The sequence below is a fragment of the Erythrolamprus reginae genome, chromosome 3, assembly GCF_031021105.1.
Source record: "Erythrolamprus reginae isolate rEryReg1 chromosome 3, rEryReg1.hap1, whole genome shotgun sequence".
NCBI classification, from domain to species: Eukaryota; Metazoa; Chordata; class Lepidosauria; order Squamata; family Dipsadidae; genus Erythrolamprus; species Erythrolamprus reginae.
Window position 1 is genome coordinate 144,591,658 of NC_091952.1, and position 12,079 is coordinate 144,603,736.

General features: G+C 40.8%; 1 protein-coding gene across 1 annotated transcript in view; it reads right to left on the reverse strand.

The window, feature by feature from the left end:
- LOC139165407 (uncharacterized) overlaps positions 1 to 12,079 on the reverse strand; it is a 45,665-nt gene that overhangs the window by 19,072 nt on the left and 14,514 nt on the right. The window contains exons 5-6 of the mRNA XM_070748589.1: positions 7,178 to 7,274; positions 3,320 to 5,675 (exon numbers count right to left, since the gene is read on the reverse strand). Coding sequence (XP_070604690.1) covers positions 3,320 to 5,675; positions 7,178 to 7,274 — 2,453 coding nt within the window. The remainder of the gene's footprint in view (positions 1 to 3,319; positions 5,676 to 7,177; positions 7,275 to 12,079) is intronic.

A 12,079-nucleotide genomic window follows, 5' to 3' on the forward strand; every position in this document is an offset into this window, starting at 1 on the left:
TCTTAGACTTTAAATCTGAGAGTCTTATGGGGAAACTTGTTTCAAATCAATTCTGCCATTAGGTTTGTTGCATTCAGTGTCATTATTTACCTTAATAGCTACTGCTTCAACATTCCTTAACCATCACCACCCATTGTTTAATTTTCTTTCTGGATCAGTAAAACAAATAAATTTAGCCAATCATAGTTTGATCGGAGAAAATTATAATCACATGATACATATTTTCCAATGCATGTTTTAAATGTCACTTATCTGGTATGAATACCGGTATTAATATTTAAGCCGCAGGACTGTGTGATCTCTCCACTGCTCTGTTCTGACTATATCAATGACTGCATCTCAAGGAAATCCTCTGTTAAAGTTCTGAAGTTTGCAGATGATACAATAGTAACTGGCCTCATTTGAGATGGTGAAGAAACTACATATAAGGAGGGAGGTTGAACAACTGGCCCAGTGATACAGCTATAACAATCTGGAGCAGAACATGTTTCAAACTATGGAAATTAGAATGGAGAAGGAATTTAGGAGGAGCTCTTCTATTCTACCAACTTTTTCAGTATTAGACAGCATGGTATCAACAATACAATCCTTCAAATTTTTGGGTTCTATAATCTCTCAGAATATGAAATGGATACAACATTAAAACTATCATTAAAAAGGCAAAACAAGAATATTCTTCCTGCATCAACTCAAGAAGTTCAGCCTGCCCCAGGAGCTGCTGATAACAGTTTTGCAGATTAACAGACATTTATACTTTTACTGTCTAATTTCACAGTGTTTTCTAATACCTATGTGATACAGCTGTAGCATTATTAATTATTCTTCTTATATTTCTTTCTCCCCACTTATTGTTGTTGTTGTTGTTGTTATTATTATTATTATTATTATTATTATTATTATTATTATTATTATTATTATTATTATCATCATCTTTATTCTGTTCTTTGCATGTGCAATGAGAGCAATCCTTATGTGTCTAATATACTTGGCCACTATTAAATTCAATTCAGCATAATTTAAAAGGTTTAGAGATTATAATAGAGTTTCCATGAATTTAAAAAATATCAACAAAATCTTTAAACCCCAGTTGACAAATTATTTTGACAATATATAATAAATACAGTAGTTGCAAACTATGTATTTTTGTGAAATTCAGTCTGTTCCTAAACAATTCTAAGAATAGGAATAAAAAATAGCCATAATTTTACTGAACCTATTCTTCTGGGGTTATTTAATACAAACTCCATGTCAGGCCAAAGTCTTCATGTGGAGTTAGAGAGTTCAGCCTGACACAACACAAGGGGGGATGGGAGGGGTAGTGAGTAGTCAGAGGGGAAAGTTACTAGACACAACCAAAGATTCCTTTCTCAAAGCCAAGGTCACCATTTGTTCTGCCTCAACTGAAGAGAAGAAGAAGTTGATAAGCCCCTGAACACAGACTGGCTCTCGTGATGAACTTGTGGGGTGTGGGGGATGTAAGATGAACCTTAACCTAGGTGGGATTCTGGGAATTATTCAGAATCGGAATGACAATGGCGTAGCCAACATGGTTCTGTTAATAAATTGAGCTCTGATTGAGAGAATTGGATTGGGACTTGGTTTATTTCTCATGTACTATTTGGAACGCTGACACTCCAGTCCATGACTTCCATGATTGCTTCTCCTAGACTGATATGAAGCTGCGGTATATGGAATTTCCAGTTCATCCAGGCCATAGTTGTCCCAAAGCTGCAAAAGGCAATTGTTCTGTGTTTTTTTCTCTTGAAAATGGTTTGCTTCTCATCCAGAACTGAAGATCTTCTTGGATGAGAACTGAAATGTCTTTAAAAGAAAAAATACACGAAGTCTGTTTGCCTTTTGAAAAAGTACATTTGGAATAAGTTGCATTATTATCCCTGGCTTGGTATCATGCTATAGAGTTTATGTAACTTTTGCTTGTGCCTCTGTAAAGTGATAGATTGCTTTATACAGTGTGTTAGGACATGGTCTTCTTTTCAAAAATACACTGAATCACATACAACTTGAAATAGGAGAGGAGAGGGGGAAGAGAGAGACAGAGAGTCTTTGATCAGTATTTGGCTTCTGTCAACTAGCTATCCGGGACCGCCTTCTGCCGCACGAATCCCAGTGACCGGTTAGGTCCCAGAGAGTTGGCCTTCTCCGGATCCCGTCGACTAAGCAATGCTGTTTGGCAGGACCCAGGGGAAGAGCCTTCTCTGTGGCTGCCCCGACCCTCTGGAATCAGCTCCCCCCAGATATCAGAGTTGCCCCCACCTTCCTTGCCTTTCACAAGCTCCTTAAAACCCACCTCTGTCATCAGGCATGGGGAAATTGAAATTTCCCTTCCCCCTAGGCTCATAGAATTTATACATGGTATGCTTGTATGTATGAGTGGTTCTTTAAATTGGGGTTTTTTAGATTGTTTTTAATATTAGATTTGTTTACATTGTCTTTTTATATTGTTGTTAGCCGCCCCGAGTCTTCGGAGAGGGGCAGCATACAAATCTAATAAATACAAATACAAATATGCAAGTCCCTGCATTTTTCTTGTGAACTTTTTCATAAATTACTTGCCATTGCATCCTTCCTAGGAATCAGAGACACACAAAAAGAGAGACTGGCCCAAGATCACCTTACTGTCTCAGAAAAGCAATTGTTTGTTACATTCCTTTCTGGGTGTGCAATCACATCTTCTCTGTCTTTCCGTCTTTCTAAGTGGTCTATGCATTATCTGTCCAAAGAAGGATAATTTAAGACTGGTAATTTGTGCCTTCAATGAAAACTGTGCATTAGTTTTTTGAAGCATGAAAAAGCATCTATATTCAGAACTTGCAAACTGATTTAAAACAAAAATACCGATTCTTATTAGTCCATTGTCAAAACCGTATAAACCATCCTTTACTATCATGTTTAAAATACTTTGGAGATTTGCCTTGTATGATACAAGTTTGTACCTAAGAAAATTGGGATGGGGGGAAGGAGGAGGGGGAGGAAAAAGACTACTTTTCCTAATACAAAAGGAAAATGAACCTGGAAGTCAAGTTTGCAAACATCCAGTAAATATTCCAGTAAGCTGGCATACTGTCCCCAAATCTTTCCATGTTACAAAAAGTGATACTGGACAAGATAATAAAAAACAAGAAGCAGATTTTTAAAACAATGCAAAAATTATAGAAGGAATTGTGATGTCTACTCTAAACTAAATATTAAAGGCCCTCTGTGGTTCTTCAACAAATAACAACAAAGTTACTCAAGAAAAACCAAAAGAGCAAAACCACAAAAAGTGGGAATAAATAGAAATACACAATATTTTCCTCACCTCTTTCTTTCCGCCATTAACTGCAACCTGCTCAGAAGTATCTTGGATGCCTGCAGAAATACTATTGTTCCCTGGAATGCTAGCATCTCCCACCGAAAAGACAGGAAAGAAGGGCCTGAGAAATCGGAACTCGCTACTTAAGGATCCACCAGTCAAACAAACATCATAACGGTAATTTCTGGAAAGCGACCCATTCTGTGAATCTGCACAGTTCTCTGGAGGATCAGCACTGGCAGGTGGGAAGTGAGGAACAGCTGCAGTAAAATGGCTTTGGGTGTCCTTCTTGAACACTTTGACCACAATAAACACAACAATGCACACCAGGAACACAAAGGAGACTGCAGCCAAGCAGATAACCAAATATTTGGTCAAGGTTTTATCTTCTTCTGGTTCTTGCACACTGACATCCACCCTCCTCAGGAAGGGATCTGAAAAGCCATCCACAAGAAGAACATTAAGTAACACTGTGCTGGTCTGTGGAGGAAGACCATTGTCTCTGACCAGGATCACCAGCCTCTGCTTGTTTGTGTCTCGCTCATTCAGGGCCCTCCTGGTTTTCACTTCCCCATTCTGCGCTCCTATGCTGAAAAGGGCTGGGTCCGTGGCCTTCAGCAATTCGTAGGAAAGCCAAGAATTTTGGCCAGAATCTACATCCACTGCCACCACCTTGGTGACCAGATAACCAGCGTCGGCTGACTTGGGAAGCAGCTCATTGCATGGGGATGTGTTGTTCTGGAGGGGATACAGGAAGAAGGGAGCATTGTCATTCTCATCTACGATGTGTATTCGGATAATCACTTCTGAGCTCAAGGAAGGAGAACCTCCATCAGATGCCCTCACAGTGACTCTGAAGTCTCTTATCTGCTCATAGTCCAGGGATCGGAGGGCGTACATATTTCCGGTTTCGGAGTTGACTGAGATGTAAGAGGTCACCAGGCCATCACCCTTCCCAGGCAGAACTAAGTAACTCACTTTAGCATTCAGCTTTGTGTCCATATCCAGAGCATGGACTGAGCCGATGAGGAAGCCTGGAATATTATTCTCCCGAATCTGCATGTCGTATGAAGACTTTTCAAAATGGGGAGAGTTATCATTAACATCGGAGATCTGAACATTAATCAGTCTTGTTGAAGTGAGCCTAGGAGATCCCCAGTCAATGGCAGTGATGGTGATGTTGTATTCAGTGACTGTCTCTCTGTCTAGGGGACTTTGGAGCACAAGCTGATAAAAGTTGTTGTTGGTGGCTTTCAGCACAAAAGGGAGATTCATCTCAACGGAGCAGACCGTTTTGCTGTTGTCTCCGGAGTCTGGGTCTCTCACACTGAAGAGGGCCACCATTGTGTCCAGGGGAGAGTCCTCCTTTAAAGTGCTGATCAGAGATATGATTGACACTTCTGGGGGGTTGTCATTCTCATCTTCAACCTCTATCAGTACATTGCAGTGCCCTGAAAGACCCCCTCCATCTGTGGCTCTGATGCTCATGCTATAACTCTTTTCTTTTTCATAATCAATCTGTCCCCAAACAGTTATTTCACCAGTAATTTCATTTAAATAAAATAAATTGTTTATTCTTTCAGGCACCTGATGGAAGGAGTAGAGGATCTGTGCATTTGAACCCAAATCCAGATCTGTAGCTTCCACCTTAATCACAAGAGTTCCCTTAGGGAGGTTCTCCTTTATTCTTGCCTGATATTCAGACTTACTAAACAGAGGAAAATTATCATTACTATCTAGAACATTAATATTAATTTGAACTGTGCCAGTTTTCTTTGGAACTCCTCCATCAATAGCCATTATAATTAATCCAAGGTGTGGCATTTTCTCCCGATCTAATGTTTTCTTCAAAACAAGGTATATATTATCTTTTCTATTTTCATTCTTTTGTACTTCAAGCTGGAAATGCTCATTGGGACTAAGAGTATAGTTTTGGATGCTATTATTTCCCAAGTCATCATCTTGGGCAGGTTCCAAGGGGAATGTCGTACTTTTAGGAACAGTCTCAAGAATCTCCATCTCCACATTGTTCTTCCAAAATTTGGGTGCATTGTCATTCACATCTTCTATCTTGATTTCAATATTAAAGATATCTAAGGGATTTTCCAAAACAAGCTGAGAAAGAAGTAGACAAGGACCATTCTGGCCACATAAAGTTTCTCTGTCTATTTTATCATTAATCAACAGATTCCCAGTATGAATATCAAGGAGGAAGTATTCATGGGTGCCCTCAGCAACTAAATGTGCTTTGCGTGTGGAGAGCTCCCCTGTCTTCAGTTTCAATTCCTTGAGCACATTAGCCACCAGAAACCCCTTTTTCTTTTCTTCAGGGACAGAAAAGCGAATTGAAGCACACATTACTCTAAGGAATGAGAAAGAGAGAAGGACATACAGACCTTGTCTTTTCCAAAAGCAGTTCTCCATGATTCCAGGCTCCTCCTTGTAGGCTCAAATTCTGCCCCAAAAATCAGTCTTTCTTTCCTTCCTTTATGATTTAATTGTTCAAATCGTATTTAATCATTCAGTCTTTTCCCATCTTGTAATCTGCACATGTTTCCGCTGCTGAAGAGTCAGATTCCTTTTGTTCAATTTTGTATTACTGTTTGTCCTAATTCTGAGCAAGCAGAACAGAAGTAGATTTCTTTGCTAATATCGCCACCATGTGGAGAACAAGGAAACATTCTATTGCCAATTTTATGGTGTGTGAACTTCAGTTCCCAGAGTTCTTTAGCCAGCATGTCTGTCTGAAGAATTATGGTAGTTTAAGTTCACAATTTGTAGAGTTGCCAAGGTTGGAGACCTCTGGTTTAGACTAAGTGATCAGACTGTTACATTCCTTTCTTGGTGTGCTTTAAATCTTTTTGTTGCACTTTAAAACAAAAATGTCCATTTTTCTTATCCTTTTACAGTATAATAACTTACATTTTCCTCTACTATCATGGTTAAAATACCTTAGAGATTTGCATTGTATGACACACATTTATATCTATGGAAATGAGGGTGGCTGGAAGATGGAAGAAGAGGAGGGGAGAGAGGTTTTACTCTTTCATAATTTCTCTAGGAAAGAGAAGTAGCCCATTGCCTACTGAGGTTAGCCTGCAGGGAAATCAAATAATGCAGCCAAAATGATCAAGATTATGCAGTAGGAGGAAGATTACTGTCAGAGCTGACATCCTTCGCTCACACCTATGCTTCCCTAAATGTCAATTGGTCAATGGACATAGTGGGATGGAGCTGTGGGGAGATGGAGGAAACTGAAAGAAGTCTTCATGCCATCCTGACATATCCCAAGGCTGCGGACCTGGGAATGGAATGCAACACCTAGCCAGCTACCTAACCGTTGCAAGGAAAGTTACCAAAGAATCTTCTCAGAATATGACTGGACAATGGAGAGATAACAGGTGTGGATGAGAGAAGGGAAAATTAACTAGGGAATCTTCACTTGAAAACTCTTAGTTCTGCCTTTGCTTACTATAACCACTTGGCTTTTAGCCCAAGTAACCTTTTCACTACCAACAGAGTCAAGAGTGTTTCTTTCCCCAAGGGAAAAGGAAGCAGGACCAGGTCTGACAATTACTTTCAACCTACACTAGGAAAATGTGCCTGGTAGTCATGTTTATGACCATCTCTTTGAAATTAATTGCTTATACTAAATATATGTTAGCAGCAAGAAGCCTGGCCAGCTGAAGGCCAAGAAGGAACCGAGGAAGGGAAAGGAGAAGAAGTGGGTGACATAGCAGGTTGTGGAGGTGTCTTTCCCCTCTAGCCAGGAGGTGGGAACTCCAAAACCAGAAACCCAAACCTGGTCTTCTACAAAAGTGACAGTGAGGGGGAGGACAATCTGATGGCAAGTGCAACCATCACCCATTTGACTGCCCAGGTGGAGGTCCTAGTGCCTCACTCAGGAGCAAGTGGGCTCTGGTAGACTCAGGTTGAAACTGCTGCTTGGTCAGCCTGAGAACTGTGGAAAAAATGGGACCAAGATTTTAAAAAATTGACACAACTATGAATGGTTCCCTTACTGCCACCCACTTGCTTAACCAAACCAGTAATCCTGAGATCAGGAAGCCACATGGAAACTATATATTTCATAGACACCCCCAAAATGGCAGAGAATGATATTGGGGTGGGCATGGCTAAAAAAAAATGGAATGTTGAATGGAAACAGAACTGGTGCTGGAGGAGTAGAGCAGGTGGACTATAACATGTAGGAGTAAAACTCAGAAGCAGCGAAGACCCATTGATGGGGTGGGGAAAGATAGAGTCCATCAACTCATTAACTGAGAATGGTCAATGGGGGGGGGGGGGAGGGCAACCATGTCTAAGGAAAACCAAGACCTAGCAGAAGCATTCAGAGAGTGGGAATTAGACATACTCTCTCCGCATCACCTCACTTCCTGTGCCATTGAGATACTATAGGAGGCAAAATTACTCAAGCCAAAGATGTACTCAATGACCCCAAGAGAGATGGAGGAGCTTAGGAATTTCATGGATAAATATCTAGCCTGGGGTTTCATCCAACATGCAAAAGCTAGGATGGCAGTCCCAGTGCTCTTCCAAGAGAGGTAATATGGGTCTTTGAGTTTGTTTGTTTGTTTTATATACCACCCCTCTCTGAGGATAATGTGTGGGTTTGGGGGGAATCAATGCTGTTTGTGCAAAAAACATATACCCCCTCCCCCTCATGAAGGACATTCTGGGATAGCTGGACAAGGGGAAGATATTCACCCAGCTGGGCTTGAAAGAAGAGTATTATTGAGTAAGAATCATGCAGCTAATCAGCATTTGTCAAGGCTGAATTTGATTCGGATGTGGGATTGTTTGTATCCTTGGGCATTCTGACATGCATTCAGATTGATACACTTTGGAGCTGAAGGGGATATGTAGATTTCAGTCAAAACAGCATTCCTAAGGAATGAGTTCTGTAGGGACCAGCCTCTCCCCCTTAATCAAGGAAGTGAAAGTTTGCATTTCAAAAGGAAGCTTTTATTGAGAAAGAGCTGAAAGCCAGGCAAAAGCAAAGTATAGTCTGGGGTCCCTACAGCAATACAATAGGAATAAAAGAGGTTGGAATCCCACCCCAACCATCCAATGTAGATTTTGCTCCTCTTGCCATCTTATCTGATTTCCAGCTCTGTCTCCCTAACCCTAACCAGAAGAAATGGGGGGGGGGGGGGTAAACCAGCTGTGCATGCATTTAATTAGTTTTGTTGGACTTATTTTTGGGAAGGGGACTTCTTTTGTGGGGGACTTATTTTGGGGGATGCTCTCAAAAGCATGATTTGGCTTATTATCAGGGGATGTCTTATTTTTGGGAAAACACGGTATATGGTGTATGATAGATAGGAAAGAAAAGGGAAAAGTCTAAAGGCAGTATGGGGGGGCTCTTCCCTTGAAGAATGAAAGATTCACAGATCTGACATATCACCCTCCTTAGAAAAAAGGATAGTCCACCTGGAAAATAAAAAAAAAATATAATGAGTAATTAAGAGGGTTTAGTTGGGTATTTCAGGTAGAATTGCCTTAACAGCAATAGGGGTCTTAATCTATAAATCCAAATAAAAAAATAAAAAAATGTCTTTTGGCCACCCATTCATTTTTGGAGGTTGGGAGATGTTTCCATGCCATTAGGTACTGGGTGGATCCATGGTGTGTGTGTGAATCAAGAATTTCTTTGATTTCAAAGGTTTGTTCACCTTCAATCAAAATGGGGATTGGGGATATGGGTACAGGTGGGCTGAGGGTGGAGATCACCTCCGGTTTCAATAGGCTGAAAAACAGGGTGAACTTGTCTAAGGGTTTTGGGTAAGATTAGTTCCACAATGACTAGATTTATAATCCTTGTGATGGGGAAAGGGGCTATGAACTTTGGCCCCAGTTTCTTTAAGGATTCCAGTGACTGCAAAATTATTGTAGAGAGATGGACTTAAACGGTTTTGATTCAATCCTCTTTTTTGTCTACTTAGGCCTTGAAGCTGCCATAGCCTCTTTAGGGCCAATCTGACAACTGGCCATGCCTCTTATAGATTGTCAATCCATTCCTTAAGATAATTTTTGAGTCCTCTGAGGGCAATTCTGGCATGGGGTTGAATTGCTGGCACGCAGCCACTTGAAAAAGGATAAATCCTGTGCTGGTATATACTGAGTTGTTGTATGTTACTTCAGTGAATGACAGATCTGTCCAGTTGTACTGTTGATAATTAATTAAGCATCTGAAATTATTATTATTATTATCTTCGGAGAGGGGCGGCATACAAATCGAATAAATAATAATAATAATAATTTCCCCCACTTTGGGGGAGTTACACAATAAAACCCATAGAGATCTCTGTCCATGGTGCTGAAGGCTCTGCTATGGTTTGTACTAGACTGGGGCATTTCCCCTATTGACCTTTGGCTACAATGCATGAAGGGCAGCTGGCCCTGTAGCCTTCAATGTCCTTTTTTGAGTGATGGCCACCAACACTGTCCCTTGATAAGGTGCAGGGTTTTTACAAAACCAAAATGCCCTGCATTGGGATGCAGGTACATATAGTTTTCTTCCCACTGAAACCAGATTGTCCTTAATCAAGTAGTTTGTTTTATTTGACTGGAACCATTTGTCACTTGCTAGCACTTTTTTGAAAGCTTGGGGGGGGGGCATTTTCTGCATTTAGGTCTTGCTTGGCTTGTGCCTTGGTGTTCACTTTAGCTGCCAGTTGTGGGGTTTGGAGGAGAGGTTTTATTACTTCTGACCTTGCGCTGTTGCATTGTGGCTTTCTAGAGAGTGCATCTGCTCAAAAGACTTTTCACCCTAGGAGATATTTCAGTGTGAAGTCAAAGTGTTTAAAGTACTGTACTTGTTTGGGGGAAACTTGGCATTCGATAGTCCAATTTAGTGACTGACATGGTTTTATTTTTGTTTCACCCTTTGTTTCCAGCAAGTTAGTAATTGAAAGGACAATCTTTGCAAAACTTGAGATGAATAGTTGACAAAATCTGGCAAAACCTTAAAAAAAGAGCAGTTGTTTGTGGGTGCAGGGCATTTCCCAGTCAATGATCCCCTACACTATTTGTGGGTCCATTTCTATGACCTCATGAAAGAAGCAGTACCCTAGAAAGTCAATTTTTTCCTGGTGAAATTCACATTTGTATACAGTTTTGCAAAGCGGAATTTGTTTAGGACTGCTAGGACCAGTTTTACATGCTCCACTTTTGTTTCTCTGTATATCAAAATCTTATCCAGGTTGACAAGGATTCCATTTATTAATTGCATGAAACCTGTTGGGCCTCTTGTAGTCCGAATGGCAGTACTTTAAATTGGAAACAGCCTAATGGGGTGAGTTTTTAACTCATCTCCTTCCCTTATTCTGATGTATACCTCTCATAAGTCCAGTTTAGAAAAGGTCCTTTGAATAGGTGATTTAGCATATCCTTAAAGGGAGGGGGTACATGTTTTCTACGCTCACAATGTGGATGTGTCTAAAATCCACATAGAGGCACAAAGAACCATCTTTTTTCTTGCAAAATAAGAACCGGGGCTGCAATCTTTGATTGGGCTGATTTAATAAAACCCCATGGTACCCAGTCTGTAGCATGGTGTGGGTCTAGATATTTCATCTCTGTGCTCTTCACTGAAAACCTTTGCTAAGTCCCAATATTCTTTTGGGATGCCTGGAGTTACCACCACTCCACCAGGCATTGCCATTTTGTTCCTCTCTCCCTTTTTCCCCCCTGCCTTTGAGATTTCTGAGAACGATATGTGCTTTTGGAAGTTGATGGATCCCTGTCTCCAATTCACTTTAGGGTTCCATTTCTTCAGCACGTGAATCCTAACACTAGTTGGCCATTCCATTCTGGGGCTACTATGAAGGTTAAAGTTTCATCGTGGTATCCTAGGTTTATTTGTAAGGGTTCGGTGATCGAGTCGGCAGAATACAACAGGGATTTTTAGTTTCCTCAGGTGGAGTGGTTGCTTACCAATTGTTGTGGTTGGCTCTGGGCCAGCTCCTGCCCCAAGGACTGTGGGGGTGGATGTGGGTGAATCCTCCCAGTGTCAGAGGCCAGTTTTACTGCCGACTGCTTCTGACAGCGAAGCATGTGTAGCAGATAGTGAAATTGAAGTGGGATCCTCAGAGGAGGTAATGGCAGACAGCCCATTAGATAGATAGGGGAGCATCATCGTTATCATCACTAGATTCAGAAGGAGAGACATTTATTGATGTGCGCAGACGCTGGGCAATGTCTAGGAAAGAGCAACTGTGTAAATACTACAGGAAATAAGGGAGATCACCTGTGGCTGGGTGTAATTAGACTAATTGGGGCTGCTGTTAAATTGTCAGCATTCTGGCCTCTGGGCATGGAAGTTTATCCATTCGGTAAAGGAGGATGTGTATTTTGAATCAGGATTCTACAAGGACTCTCTTTGAACTGTTTCCAGGACTTTTGGACTAAATCATAGTCAAGTTTGTGACTTTGAGAACTCTTGAAGTGTATATTTGTAAATAAAATATTTTAAATTTTTTAAAAAAGAGAACTCTTGAAGGAGAGTGGCTGTGATGTCTTCACAGCTGCTTGTTATCTGCTTTGTGTTTGTTTGTTTATTGTTCTTCACAGCATTCAAGGCTGTTGCTTTGAAGGTGAGCACTTTGCCTGACTAAAAGTGTGTTTGGCTCCTATTTTATTTTTGATAAAAACAGTGTTACTGACTTTACAACTGTGTGTGTCTGAATTCCTACCTTTGAACTTAATTGAGGGCTCATGCCGAGAAGCCTGGCAGAACAGAAT